Source organism: Equus caballus, chromosome 16 (genome assembly GCF_041296265.1).
Source record: "Equus caballus isolate H_3958 breed thoroughbred chromosome 16, TB-T2T, whole genome shotgun sequence".
NCBI classification, from domain to species: Eukaryota; Metazoa; Chordata; class Mammalia; order Perissodactyla; family Equidae; genus Equus; species Equus caballus.
This window is the reverse complement of record NC_091699.1, coordinates 87,708,057-87,723,694: the sequence shown is the minus strand read 5'-3', so window position 1 is coordinate 87,723,694 and position 15,638 is coordinate 87,708,057. Positions and strand designations below refer to the sequence as shown.

The 15,638-nt window shown below is 37.9% G+C and overlaps 1 protein-coding gene across 5 annotated transcripts in view; it reads left to right on the top strand.

Moving 5' to 3' along the window:
- Positions 1-9,242, top strand: part of XRN1 (5'-3' exoribonuclease 1) — a 117,889-nt gene extending 108,647 nt beyond the window's left edge. For 2 of the 5 annotated variants that reach the window (XR_011427050.1, XM_023621047.2), the window contains 3 exons: positions 3,420-3,458; positions 3,813-3,973; positions 4,452-9,242. Coding sequence is in view for 2 of the 5 variants with exons in the window: in XM_023621047.2 (XP_023476815.2) it covers positions 3,420-3,458; positions 3,813-3,973; positions 4,452-4,754 (503 nt within the window). In the remaining 3 variants the exon portion in view is untranslated. Of the gene's footprint in view, positions 1-3,419; positions 3,459-3,759; positions 3,974-4,451 lie in introns of all 5 variants that reach the window. The other 3 variants (XR_011427051.1, XM_023621048.2, XR_011427049.1) reach the window with 2 other exon arrangements.
- The last annotated feature ends 6,396 nt before the right edge of the window (positions 9,243-15,638 follow it).

Here is a 15,638-nt window from a genome sequence, read left to right as displayed (position 1 = left end):
CACAGAAGAGAGAATGAGATACTAGGCTCAAAACGGAAATGAAGGTAAAGTTCCTTTTCCCCAGCGTGTTCCTAGATTGTAGCCAGCCATGGCCCACGTAGGAAGTTGGAGGAGGGTTCTTTTGAGAAATTCACTGAATTTCAAAAGACTGGCTCACTACCCAGTCATCCTAGAGAGAAGCCCTCAAGTCATCTGACCTGCTCCCTCCCCACACAGACACTGCTTCAAATCACAGTGTTACTGTCTTGTTCTTTAATGTGAGTAGATACTAGACTGTGAGGGATCACTGGGCATTTTAGGAAAATCGCTAAAATTAAAAGAGCCCAAAACAAAGAGAAATGAAAGTAACCTGGAAATAGAGATAATATAGGAAGTATGGAATTGAAAGACAGCTATAGTTAATATTCTTAGTGAGATAAAACAGTATTGCAGCCAAAAAATAAGAACAAGAATGTATGAAAAAAAGGATAATTGGAGAACAAGAATTAAATTGTTGAGTCTAAATTTTAAAATTCAGAAGATAAAACCCTAGCAAAGCCAAGGAAATCTCAGGAAGAAGAACAGGATAAAAGGTGGAAAATAAGAAAGAAGGGAGGCTTAGAGGAACAGTGCACAGATCAACACTTATCTAATTGGAGTGCCAGAAATAGAGACCAGAGATAATGGAAAGGACGAAAGTATCAAGGAAATAAGTAAAGTTTCTTCAGACTGAAGGACATACATCTCTAAACTGAAAGGGCCAGCAAGTGCTTAGTACAGTGAATGAAGAGAGACACAGATTGCCTTGAAATTCAGGATCCCAGTGATAAAGAGATGGTCCTAAGAGGTCAGAGAGATGGGGAAATACATGTAAAAGATCAAGAATCAGAATGATATTGCACTATTTAACAGAGGCTAGAAGCTAGAAAGCAGTTGAGCATTAAACACCTCAAAATCCTGAGACAGAATTCATTTCATCTTAGATTTCTCTGTAAAGCCAAACTATGAATCTAGCATAAGAGTAAAATAAAGACTTTTTCAGACATGCAAACTTACTTCTTATGCACCCTTTCTTAAAAAGCTATTGGATTATATGCTCCAGCAAAACAAAACAGTAGTTAAGAAAGAAAGAAAATCATGAGATTAAATCTCAAGACATCTAGTGATGAATGGAACTCCCAGAATGCCAGCTGCTCATAGGTCTAGAAAGTAACTAGTCCCAATTGGAAGAGCAGAGAGAAGTCTTGGCAGGTATGATAGTTATCTGATAGATGGGCAACATTCGGAAAAACATAAAGGATAGGTACTTAGAAGACTGGAGAGCTTTTAAAAGGTAATTGCTGGGGCCGGCCTGGTGGCGCAGCGGTTAAGTGCGCATGTTCTGCTTCTCGGCGGCCCGGCGCTCATTCACTGGTTCGGATCCCAGGTGTGGACATGGCACCACTTGGCAAGCCGTGCTGTGGTAGGCGTCCCACGTATAAAGTAGAGGAAGATGGGCATGGATGTTATCTCAGGGCCAGTCTTCCTCAGGAAAAAGAGGAGGATTGGCAGCGGATGTTAGCTCAGGGCTAATCTTCCTCAAATAAATAAATAAATAAATAAAAATAAAAGATAATTACTTTTAAAGGATAATTATTTTTAACAGAGTAAAAAAAAAAGTGTTACAAGAAAAAAACAGAGTACCCTACTTGGCTCTGCAGTGACTGTATTTACACAGTCACGTACCATAAACACTGCTTCTATATTTAAACAGATGTTGTGATATACTTAACATGAGGAGGACAGGGCAAGTAGTGAGAGGTAGTATGAAAACTGAATTTTGATGTGTCTTAATAGGAAGTCAGTAGATCTAAAAATACCAAAAGTTGAAAAATCACTAACCAGTAGTATAAGCAAATTGTTGAACAGTGTGGAAATAAACAGCTAAAACAGATAAACCTGGGTTGGAACAGGTGACTGCTATATTATGTTGAAAACCTTTTTTATTACAGTGTGTATGTAGTACTTTGATTTTTTTAAAAAACTGTAATTTGTCTAAGGTCGTAACTTACTAAGTTGCAGAACTGGCATTCAAACCCAAATCTATCTAATTCCAAAGCGCATGCTTTTGCTACTGTGCTGCTATACATTCCTTTCCCTGTATAAACAATGTTTTAGTCATAAAATTTTTATGACATAATGGATCTGATGTTTTCATATAGCTTAAGGTAGTAAGTTCACTGTAAATGGCAAAATGTAATTTGACCCATTCTTCACTTTCAAAAATGAATCTAGTAACTATATAAAAAATAATTTTAAGTAATTAGTATGTAGTTACCTAAAGGTGTACCCACAAGCTTCTCTAAAAAAGAATCTGTCAAAAATAAATAAATACATCTGTCTTATAAGAATGTATTATATATGAAAGGAATGATTGTTTTCCCCATTTATTATCGATATTTTATAGCTTGACATTTTTACCTTTTTCATGTTGATTATTGTATTTCTCTTTGTTATTGTATCGTGTTTATTAGTGTATTCAGACTTACCAAGAATCTTAAGGTTCTAACTGGAATTCTTTTGGTCTCATAGTAGGTGCTCTCCAATGTTCTAATTAAAATGTATGATATAAGTAAAAGCCAAGAGATTGGAATGCTAATCAGGAAAAAAAATTTGAGCATCAGATTGACATTTTTAAAGTTATTTTGTAGGTTTCTATTTTATGGTATGAAATAGTCCCAATGGAGGAAAACGTATTTTGTATTCAGAACAGTGATTTATTGGGGGAATTGTGAAGTTGACCTATGCATAAGATTAGCATAGCATCTTTTAAATAGATGTTAACATTATGACTGCCACCAAAGTTACTTATAGGTAGTATCAAGACCTAATTTTCTAAATCTTATTAGTGTTTTTCATATTAAAAGTTTTCTTTATCCTGGGATGTACATCTGTCATTCGTAACACAAAAATATATTATGATTCTTCTTTCTTGATTCCAAAATTTCTTAAGCGGCTTAATTTCATTTAAGCTATATCATCTTACAGGTCTGGCTGCCTTTTTATCTCTCTTAAAAGAAAGTTTGAACACAGTACGTGTCTTCTTCAGTGGCAATGTACTGGTGTCTCGATTGTCACTGTTTATTGCAGAGTTCCAAGTGGTGCTCTGGTACTGACTGCAAAAGAACCACCGGAGAGCTTGTTGACACTGCAGATTCCTGGGCGTCTCTGAGTCTGGTCTACTAGGTATGGCCCTGCCCAGGCCCTGTATTTCACAAGCTCCCCAGGTGATTCAGACACACAAATCAGGTTTGAGAACCACTAGTTCAACAAGCTTTTAAGAAGAAACAAAATTTAAATTTTAAAAAAATCCTTGAATTACAAATATTAGAATAGGGCAAAGAAAGATTCCACATGTCGTATGAAAATGATGAGGTTTCAATATTTGAACTTTTTTGTAGGCTGGGATCACTACGGAAGCAACTTAGCACTGGGGGCAGGTGAGTGAGATCCTTAAGATTTCTCTCTTTGTGCCCTGGCTTTTCTCCCTCAAGGGACAGTTTCATGACTTTTTATTATTTTTTTAAACAGTATTAAAAATTCCTAAAGCTCATATCAGCATAAGGAACTAGTGGCCTTTGTAGGCCAGACAGCATAACGATAAGCTGGCTTCTGTGGCTAGTTCACAGTCCTAAGGGGGGCTCCTGAGGTTGAATGCTGTAAGCAAGATTAATTGTAAGTTAAGCGTTTGCCCTTTGCCAAAGCGAACAAAGGGTAACAGAAGGTCGTCTTCAATTTCAGGGCTTTGATGACACCATTTTACTAAAAGAGGAATTTTCCATGATTTTTAACAGCTAATATAATGCCTCCGTCGTCTCATCTCTTTGGCTCGATGCCGTGGGGACCGCCAGTGCCAGCGCCTGGAAAGCCTTTCCAGCACACTTCGTACCCCGGGGCCGTGCCCATGGCTGGGGGAATGCGAGGTGGTGCGCATAATCAGTTCATCCCTCTACAGGTGAGACGTGGAAAGAGAATTATTTTAAGAGAATTGATTTTTTTAATGCTCAAAGACTATTGATAAAAATTTGTTTATTCAATAATTACTTATTCAGTGCCAGCTAGAAGCCTGAGACTGGGTCTGAGTGCTGAGCATAGGTTATAACCAGTAGTGACCAGTCTGACCTCATCCCTGCTGTCTGAGTTTGTGTTCTAATGAATAATAATTATCACAGCGAGTAATAATATCCTTTTCTAACGCAAAGTGATTTAAAATCAGGAATATAAACTTTCTTTATATTTAAGTTGTGGAGAATTTTTAAATATTTTATTCATAACTAAATTCCTTGAATTTCTGAAGTCCATTTTGGAAATTATAAGTGGAAGTCACAAGTGACCAGTGGTTGACAAACATGAACAGCGTGGTTTGTGCTATTTTCTGATGCTAGCTTTTTTTGCCTACATTGTTGCTACATTGATGCTTTTATTCCTTAAAGGTTACTAAAAAAAGGATTGCAAACAAAAAGAACTTTGAGAATAAGGAGGCCCAGAGTTCTCAAGCCACCCCACTTCAGACTAGCCAACCAGGTTCTTCCAGTGTCACCAAAGTGATTCCGCAGGGGAGTTCATCAGCTTCCTTAAAGTCCTCTCAGATTACTCAACCCGCACCTTCTTTTCAAGTTGAAGCTGCCCCCCAGGGCCATAGTGTGTCTCACCATAAGTCAACACCAAGCTCTTCTTCAAGAAGAAAATCAAGAAAATTGGCTGTCAATTTTGGCGTTTCTAAACCTTCTGAATAAATTTGGTACTTGGAATTAAGTTAATTTCTTTCTTTTCCACACACCTTTTTATAAATCCACATCTATCTCTCACAAAAAATTAGAATGTGCTGTTTTAAAATAATATGTTTCAATTGAAAATTTTTAATTTTTTGTCAGGCACTTTTCATGCTGTTTATATCAAATTGTGCATCTTCAGTATGTGCAGTTTGTTTTACATCAATTATACCTCAATAAAGCTGTAAAAAAAAAAAGAGAGACTAAATTAAACCTTGTGTCAAAATAATATCAGTGGACTAAAATGTGCCAATCTAATCAGTGGCCTCATCATTAGAAGCATCCTGAACTATGAATTAGACATCATATTGCAATACTAATAAATATTTTTTACACTATCATTGAGGGATAATTAAATGGAGCATGAAAATTGGGCCTCAAGTATAATTTACTGAAAGTGGATTTTATTTCTCTTTTTAATGATGGAACAGAATTGTCAGGAGAATGGCTTTTATGTGTGAGTGTGTTAACTTGTGTTTTATTGTCTGCCAGGGTCCTTGCGCCCTGCTGGGTGATCACATTGGTGTGGTGCTGCCAGTTCTGCTTTATCCTAAATTTGTACCAAAGCAACTTTAGAATACTGAGCAGGATATTTCATTTAACTGCTTACCACTATAAATAGCAATCTAGATTTGAGTAAGTAATTAGAGTTTTTTAGATTATTCGAGAACCAGCATTAGTAATTTCTAATAAAATTCTTTCAAAATCTACAGGGTACAATGATTACAAATTAATCTTCTAATGAAATAAAGTTCAAAATATTAATCATGTTGTTAATTAAAATAAATTGTATTATTCTTTTATATAGCTTTTTACCTGCTTACTTAAATATGTGAGAGCTCCATTATTGCTCCATGTGTAGCGCTTCCTAGAACGGATGAAATTCTAAATTTTTTTTAAATTCCAAGGTGTGGTTTAATACAGGTACAATCAGTTTGTGATGTACATTATTTACATGACAAATGCCTGTCTCATTCTGTTTCCATATTTTTAGCTTTATGCTGAACTGTCTGGTGACTCTGGCATTTTGTCTTTGCATGTTATATGTGGGTGTGTATTGTTCAAGCTGTGGCTGTTGAAATTATTTTAGAATTTATGAAAATTTCTCAGTGGTACCTGGGCCTGAGTTTTTATATATATATATTTATCCTTTAGTTTTTGTGATATGCTTATATTTTTAAGGAAGTAATTTATCATACTTTTTTAAAAGTAGAAACCGTAATCTTTATATGCAGTTGCTCATTGTGTCCAGTTTCATTTAGCTTATTGAAAACTCTGCCATGAGTCTTTGAGTAGTTTGTTTTTTAAAATGCTGCTTTGAACTAAGTGGATTCCTTTCTCTAACTGCTGACTTCAGAGTTTCTCTAAATGTTAAGAGGGTATTTGTATATTAGTAGTGCCTTTAGTATGAGATAAATGTTCATTATCTGTCATTTATTATAGTCATGTGAGTTTCTGTGATTTTATTTTCTGTTGATTTCCTGGATTCACGTGTTCATCGGTTCCCAACATTTGCTTGTTGAGAATGTTTATCTGTAGTGGGATCTTCGATAATGAGGCTCAAGTAATTCAGTGTTTGTCCTTATTTCCGCACAAACTCTCTACTTGTTTTTAAAGGAAACATCTATTATGGGAATACAATACCAAAAAGTTAAATTGTGACAGTGATGTTCCATTAACCTCTTACTACTTCAAAATGTGTAATATCTCTCAGCATATAACTGTGCAAACTCCAGCATTCAAGAATTGCCTCGCTCCTGTGTCACCACTCTAGGAACAGGGTACAGCCGGCATCTTTTTAGAGCACAGAGGAAGGAGCACACGCCATCTTCTGAATACTCCAAGAAAAATTTCAGTAAGCATAGTGCCACTGAGCCCATAAGGATATTTCCTCAGTGTTTGAGCAAAGCAAGCTGACAGTTGTGTGTGGATAGGCAGTAAAAGTGTTTTCTCTTCATTCCTTCTTCTCTTTCTTTTAAACTATTATTCCAAAGATCAAAATTGAAGAAGGGTTAAAATAGGAGACAGCTCCAGAATGACTAGATGGTGATGGGGCATTTATCTGTATTCTTTCCCCCTTGCAGACTTTTTCCAAATGCAGGCCTAAGATCCACAGCTGATGGGCCCTCCCTCCAGTTTTTGTCTCGTGATAATCTTGAGGAGACTGGATCCACTGATAGTTTAGGGAACTTGCAGTTTTCCCCTTTTGGCTGAGGCAGACTCAGACCGCCCCGGAGTTTAGAAACAGGCCCATTCAACTGTTGAATCTGCTGAGGACTTTCTCTGAAAACTGCGGGCTGTACAGAGCACAGAAGAGCAGATTCCCCACATTGCTTCATGTTTCCACATAACTACAGCAATGAAATCTAAATATCCTTGTTCAATAATTTTTTTCTCTTTTTTGAGCATCTCAAGTGAATTTTACAGATTGATCCTTCCAGTCTCATTCTTCCTTTTCACGATTTCCTACATTACCCGATCATTACCTGTTTTATAATTTGACAGAATGTATTAATTGATTTAAACATCACGTAGACTAAAGTCTTAAACATCTGAGACTCAGTTTCAATAAAAATTAATTGCACCTCTATGTGTACCTTAGTTTCACCTTAAGACTTTCCTTCCTTTTCTGAGGATTAAGTAGTTCTTTGAGAACTAAAAAGATAAGCAGCTCTTTTTTCCCCCTTTGTGGGAGGGATGGAGAACTCTAGATGCAGGTTTTCGTTGTTTATTTCCTTTTCTGTGATCAGATATTTGCCTTGGTTTTAGATTGATATTTCCAGCTAATCTAGATTCTTGGCTTTGGGGCAGGGGGTGGGGACGAGGGAGGTGGTTGGCAGAAGGAAACCGCTTAACTAAGATGTACCAACTCACTGCTTTTGCAGACTGTATCTTCCCAGCTCAAGGAAATAGATGAGCTGCATTCACGTTCATTCACGTTTTAATCATAGTAAGTCATACATTTTCATAGTGATCTGATTTTTACCTTTCATAGAACTGTCCAGATCTCCATTGAAGTTAGTTCTAACATGCTTCTTCTCATTGTTCAGAGCATCTTTTTTAAAGCAACTGTGTACAATTCCCCGGCTTTTTGAGCTTGCTATATTTTTTAGTACCATCTTGCTTTTAAATTGTGTTTTTACTGTAGAGGAGAATTAATTTATTGGAGAGAAGTTATTGTGACAGACATTCTCTACCTTTTAAAAAAAATAAATCACAGAAGTTCCCTTATATGCACATTTTGTAGACTTTGTCAGTGAAACAGTGTTTTTTGCAGGAGGTTTCTTTCCTTGACAGGATAAAGCTTACAATTCCAGAAATGGATATTTTTCAGACTGACCTAGTTCATATTTCCGTCAGACCTCTCCATCTTCTGCCAGGGAGCAGTTAGAGACAGTGTTGAAACAGACAGCAGCAGGGCCGAGCCGACAGGCGGCAGAAGTGTCGCTGCTGCCATACTGAGGGAACAGCCCAGACATCGCTGATCCTTCCTTTAGAGAGAGAAAACGCGTGTATAGAACAGTTTCAGGAGTTCAGAATAGCAGCCCTCCATAGCTGTGTGTGTGTGTCTGTGTGTGTGTGTGTGTGAGTGAACCGACAGTGATGCCTTGCTCAGTCAGTGCATTCAGCCATCTTAAGTGCAATTTGTGACGGAGACTCTGGTTTCCAAAAAGTTTTACATAGTCAAACCTGTAAATACTATTTTTTTTCACCAGTGCACCCATTGCTATTGATATTTCAGCAATTGGTGTACTATTAAATTATCGAGGCCAAATAATTAAGTTTCTCTAGATGTTTTAGTAATTTAAAGCCAAATTCTCATGCCATTTCTCATGAAGTAAGAGGAGTGAGAATTTGGTCCACGGTTTGCTCTAAGTTATTTTATTCTTTTCTTTCCCTTAGAGTTAAGGGGCTTTTTTGTTTGTTTGGGGTTGTTTTGTTTTGCCTCAAGTCTCTGACATTTTCTTTTGCCTGTACCCAATTACTTCTTTGAGTGTGCTCATCTGTTTTGATATGAGTAATAATGTGCTGTATCATCAGTGTTCATTTCATTCATTTAAACAATATAATTAAGTACCATTCATACGTATATATCACTTCATTTCTTTTATCACAATGATTTTATAAATAACTGGAATTTTTCATTAAATCTTATACAGAGCAGTATTTTATTAAAGATTTAAAAGGGAAGACTTTTATGTGCTCATTTTGTAGTTTTTCTTTTTTAAATATCTTCACATTGTCTGCAATTAAAGTGTTTTAAACTTGGATTGGAATGGACTCCGAATGTATTTTTGTGTTAAGTTGTACATTTTTAGATTTCTAGCATGAAGTTAGCCTCAAAATGTTGTACAAAAAGATTTTAAAATTTAAGAGTCACTGAAAGAATTTAAACATTTCTGCATGTTAAATGCTGTCTGGATTTTAATTAAACACTTGAGAATGATTTCATACGCTGTTTGCTCTTTTGTGTTTCTGTTAATAGCAAAGTAGAAACATTACGCTATTCTCTTAAACCCCATACCCTTTTATATCAACATTTAGAATCTGTGTCATTTGGAGCAAACTGAGACAGCATGATTGGTGGGCAAAGTCTGCATTGTAGACTCACGTGGCCGCTGTTCGGAACCAGCTCTACTCCTTAGAATTGTAAACAAGTCATCATCACATTAGCACTGGCAAGTTCTGTAAGGTCTAAGCTTCATTTCATCTCCTAAAGAAATAAAACAACACCCCTTGTGATGTTAATGTATGTATGTATAAAGAACATTAAAATCCCTGTGGTTGGGGCTGGCCCCGTGGCCTAGTGGTTAAGTTCGCGCGCTCAGCTGCAGGCGGCCCAGTGTTTCGTTGATTCGAATCCTGGGCACGGACATGGCACTGCTCATCAAACCACGCTGAGGCGGTGTCCCACATCCCACAACTAGAAGGACCCACAACGAACAATATACAACTATGTACCAGGGGGCTTTGGGAGAGAAAAAGGAAAAAAATAAAATCTTAAAAAAAAAAAAAATTGCTGTGGATGGCTAGATGGGTGGATAGGTAATGAAGCACGTATAGTAAGAGGGTAATGGTGGAATGTAGGTGGTGGGTGTACGGGTGTTCACTGTATAATATTTTAAACTTTGTTATCTATTAGAAGGTTTTCATAATGAAATGTTGGAAAAAAGAAAAAAAATCCCCTTAAAGGTGTCTGGTGCTGTCAGTGGAGATCAGCCAAGATCTTCAGCGCTCGGTCTTGTTCTGCTCGGTCTTTAGAGAAGCAGATAGGCCTAGGGAGGGAAACAGCGGGGAGTGGCAGAGCGTGCCAAGTTTCAGAGCGACTCGTTGAGGGAAAAAGGCAAGTTTCAGAATGATGCATAAAACATGACGCCATTTATATAAAATAAAAACAAAAAGTTTAAATACTTGTATGTGCAGATAGTGTGTGCAGTATCAAAAAAGGCTGGAAGGATACACACCATATGCTCACAGCATTTATCTCTAGGAGATGGTCAAAACGATTTTACTCTTACCTGTTATGATTTAAAAGTTTGTAGGAAATGTAGCATGTATTACTTGTATAATTAAAAATTAATTTAAAAAGAGAAAGTAAGTTAGAACGTTGGTTTCGGAACCTAGAAGACCTCTTTTGAATTCCAGCTCATCTACATACCATATGTTTGGGCTAGTTAACCTCTTTGTGTCCTAATTTCCTCATTTGTGAAGTGAGTTAATAGTATTTTTATATTATTATTAATGTTTTGAAGATTGAGAGTGTTATATAAAGTGATTGGTACCTAGTGGATATCCCATAAGTAGTAACTGCTGTTATTACTGAGCCTTGTGCCCGAAACTTCAGTGATGTATTCACGGAGATGTAAATAATCACGTGACCTGTGACTGTGAGCAATACAATTGTAAAGCCCTGCAACCGGCATAATGGAGAACTTCATAGAGTGTTGCCTGACAAGAGCTGTGGCCCTTTGTAGAACAAAGCAGCTAACCCAGGGCAACCTACTAGGGAGGGAGCTTGGGAACAAATACTTTGACCTCCTTTTTTCCTCCCTCCAGTATCCTGCCAGTGCCTTCTGTTGGCCAAACCCAACTGAGTAAACTTTGGGCAAGGGAGCCTTTTGATGGAGTCCATGCAGACCAGCCTCCCAAGGCACAGACCAGAATGGAGAAGAATGGAGAGTGAATCTGGAAGGGTAAACAGAAGATGTACAGTATAGAATTAATACATTGGGTCAACGGTGGGGTTTTATATGGTTATAATAATGGAAACACCAAATAGGGATCTAAACAAAATCATGTTATAACTGTATTAGGAAGATGGAAAGGGTGCACATATATGGTGGTGGTGGAGAGAAATGTGTGTGTACTCTTCCGTGGTGAAAATCAATAGCTCATGCCCATTACTGAAAAAACAAAGTATGTTTCTTATAAAAGGAAATACAAAAAGAAGATTTCATGTGACTGCCTAAAATAAAACAAAATAAAACAAAAAAGGAATTGACCAAGAAGACCTCTTGTCCTTCTGAGTCCTAACATATTATTTTCTGGGCCATAGGTAGAAAATGGTACATTTGACTAGTGAAACCTCTACCTCAAGAATGACTCAGAGATTAAAAATCTATAAGTTAGATGTTCTAATAGTCTCAAAATAGCGCTCCACAAATTGCTTCTTAAGTAGAAAGGGGGAAAAGATCCCTTCATAGTGTGGAGATCTGGCTGTCACTATCTGAAGCAAGTGGTCAAGCTTGGCAACAGTTGCCAGCAGCGGCAGGGAAGGACTGACATTCCATGCTTCTTGACGTGATGCAGAGAGGAAGGACATGACACCTCGAGTGTGGTGTTCTTGCCAAAAAGACTTGTCCTGCGTCTAGTAAAGGGAAGCAGACAAATGTGGGATTTATGGCACAAATCCAGGCCAGACAACTCACCTGTTCTCATCAAAGGGAGCTTAGAGGCAGACGGGACTGAGCGATTCAAGAAACCTAACAGTTACATACAATGCGTGAACCTTGATTGGATCGAGGTTAGGAAAAAAATAACATTTACAAGACATTTTATGGAACAATGGGCAACTGAGAACGGATGGTATTTTAAGTTAGCGTCAGTTTTCTCAAGTGTGGCAATTATGTTGTAATTATGCAAGAGCTGTTCTTATTCTCGGAAGATGCACGCTGAAGTGTTTAGGAGTGAAGGGTCATCTCTCTGCCGCCCACTTTCAGATGGTCTGCCATAAAGGAAGTGTAGAAAAAGATGGAGGGAGTGTGATAAGATGTCAACATCAGCCCTTTAGCTGAGGAGGAGTCAAGTATGAAAACTTGAATACTCCTCTTTCAACTTTTCTGCAGGTTCAAAATAAAAAAATTTTTTTAAAAAAAGGAGGGAGGTGGAGCAAAATGGCCAGGTGAGCAAAATAAAAAAAATTTTTTTTGATTAAGTGTTTCTGAGGAGGGACAAATGTGGGGATGGGTGGGCTGCTGTTTTTCACGATAAGCCTTGTTGAGTATTTGACTTTAAACCACATACGTGTTTAACGTTGATAAGACTAAAAACTAATAAAATTAGTCAAGGCTAATAGGAGCAACATTACAGTTTTGTAATGTAATGTATACTTTATTGTATAATAATTAAATCAGTTATTTGGAAATTAGTACTTTTTAAATTTGGCAGCTGAGTCTCAGGGCTGGAACTTACCTTGGAGAACCTCTCAGCCTGCCTCTCCACTGTAGCGATGAAGACAGGGAGGCTCGGGAGTTCAGTGACTATTCCCAAGGTCAGAGCCAGGGCCCCGCACTTCTGTTCCAATCATCTTTCTTTGTGTACCATGAATCGTCCATCTTCTATTGTATAACACTGCTGCGTAGTGAGTAAACAACTGTTCAGTGATTTGTGCCGTCTCCTAGGATGATAACAACCATGGGTGAAAAGGGAGGAAGAAGGGGAAACAGGAAGCTAAAAAGACCATAGTTGGTTATTGGCTGTTCAGGGAAATCGAGACTGACGTTGCAGAGTGGTTACTCTCAGGCAATAAAGAATTCATTCTGCCAAACTGTAGAGTTTCATCCGATCACACTGTCGCTGGCTATTAAAGTTGATAATTGATACTAAGAAGCTTGTAAGCCTTTGGCTCCCAACATTTGGCCCAGCTGTCGAAAGTCGGCTCAGTCAAGACTGACAAAGAAGCTTTGTTGCTGCTGGTGGTGATCACCGAGATTTTCAGACACTTCTTGGAATTTGGGATACTTGGCTTGCTTAAAAAAATACCTAAGTAATTCCCTTGCCAAGTTTTAAGATTCCAAACAATAAGAAAAGTGGGTTTGACAATGTATATTTTATTTATTTCCCCTATATTTTATAATAAAAAATTTCCAAACACACATAAAAGGTAAAAAAGATTTCAGTGAACATGCATATAGATACCACCTAAATGCTACCATTAATACTTTACTATTCTTACTTTATCATATATCTATCCATCTATGCACTTCTCTTCCCACTTAAGAATCCATCTTATTTTTTTATGCATTTCAAAGTAAATTTCAGACATCAGTATACTTTTCCCCAAACACTTCAGCATGCCTATTGTCTACACAAATAATCCATAAATCAAAATTAGAGTGAGTTTATTATGAGCCAGGTTTGAGGACTATAGCATGGGGCCTTCCTTCCCCAAGGAAGGAAGCACACCGAAGGAGGGGCGTGTACAGAGTGGTTATATACCGTCTCAGAACAAAGAATATCCATCACATATGCCAGGAATATCTCTTTTACTACCATCCCAAGATACTTAGCTGGCACAGCAGGTTGGTGGTCAGCAGGTCAGTGGTCACAAGGTGAACGCAACAGGTACGTAATTAATCCGTAATTTCCAGGAAGAGAGGCTTTTCCTTAAAGAAACGCCAATATGGGGGAAGCTGCATCCTTATCTTTAAGGGCATCGTTCTTGTCTTTGGGCCATAGTAACTGTTTAAAGCAGATGTACAAGGCACGCTCAACAGGACATGTCAGGCCCTTTTGGAATAACAAGTTCAGGCCAAATTAGTTTTACACCAAATGGCTTCCTCATATACTCCAAGATATCCCATTGCTTTTCATTTACTTATCAATACCATTAACTAGAATTCATTATTTTTATGGTTCTTTTTTGTTTCTTTAGAGGTAAAATTTACGTAAAGTGAAATACACAGATCTTAAGTGTACCATTCCATGAGGTCCAGCAGATATATACACACGTGCAACCTGAATCGTTACCAAGACACAGAACATGAACATCACACACAAATAATTCCCAATAATCGCTACACTCAACTGCCCAGAGGCAGTATTCTGAAATTGTTTCACCAAAAGTTAATTTTGCCAGTTCTAGAATTTCATACTAATGGAAAAATACAGTATGTACTCTTTTTGCAAGGTTTCTTTTACTCAATAGAATGTTTTGGGATTCATTCATGTTGTTGTGTGTGTCAATAGTTTGCTTCTCTTTATTTCTGAGTAGTCGTCCATTGTGTGAAGAACGTGGCTCGTGGTCTATTCTCCAACTGATGAACAGCTGAGCTCTTTCCAGTCGGGGTTCATGAATAAAGCGGATAGTACGTCTTTTTGTGGACAGTTGTTTTCATTTATCATGGGTAAATACCTAGAAAGGGAATGTGTGGGTCAGAGGATATGCATATGTTTAGTTCCAAAAGAAATTGTAGGGCTGGCCTGGTGGCCAAGTGGTTAAGTTTATGCTCTCTGCTTTGGCGGCCCAGGGTTTCGCCGGTTTGGATCTTGGGCGCGCACATGGCATCGCTCATCAAGCCATGCTGAGGTGGCGTCCCACATGCCACAACCAGGGGCACTCACAACTAGAATATACCGCTATGTACCGGGGGGCTTTGGGAAGAAGAAAAAAAAAAGAAATTGTCAGGCTTTTGCAAAGTGTTTGTACCATCTTACACTCCCACCAACAAGGTATGAGAATTCAGGGTACTTTACATGTTCACCAACATGTGTCTTGTTAATCTTTAATTTTAGTCATTCTGTTGGTGCATATTTTGTATTTTTTGATAAATGCACTTAATACAATCAAAGTCAGTTTATTTTTAGAAAAAATGGGGTACCCACACTGAGAGAAGTTGATAAGACTGTTTTCTTGTACTCACAAGAAATTAGGATACTTTAAAACATGTACATGCAGTCTGTCTTTTTTTTAGACCCTGTGATTTTATTTTTTGCCTTGTAGGCTTTTTTATTTTGGTAAAATACACATAACGAAACTTACCGTTTTAACAATTTTAAAGTGTCTAATACAGAGGCATTAAGTATATTCATGATGTGGTGTACCGTCACTACTGTCTAGTTGCAGAAATTTTTCATCCCCAAATGGAAACCCTCCCTTGTCACTCCCCGGTTTCCTTCCTCCTAGGCCCTGGCAACCACAAATCTGATTTTTGTCTCTATGGATTATCCAATTCTGGAAACTTCATGTAAATGAAATAATGCAATCTATGACTGTCTTATGATTATATGATGATAGGTATGATCATAGATTCTTTGGAAGACAGGACAAAACACAAAGACACTTGGGATAGATGAAAGGCATCACTGTTTTTACAGCTCCAGATGAGAGAAGGCTGCTTTGCAAGGCCCCTGGAGGACTGCACCTGGGAGCAGGGTAACAACAAGCTGGGACTGCAGGGGGCAGCTTATGGTGACAGCAGGGTGGCATTAGCTAGGTTTTGTAAACTCCCTGAGAACTGGGGATTTTGAATAATTCTGTGAGTCCAAGGAAGAAGAGGTCTCCCCTGGGCGTTAGGGATCTGAGGCCTCTGGCAGTTGGGAATGTTGCATTTTAAGCCAGAAGTGTCA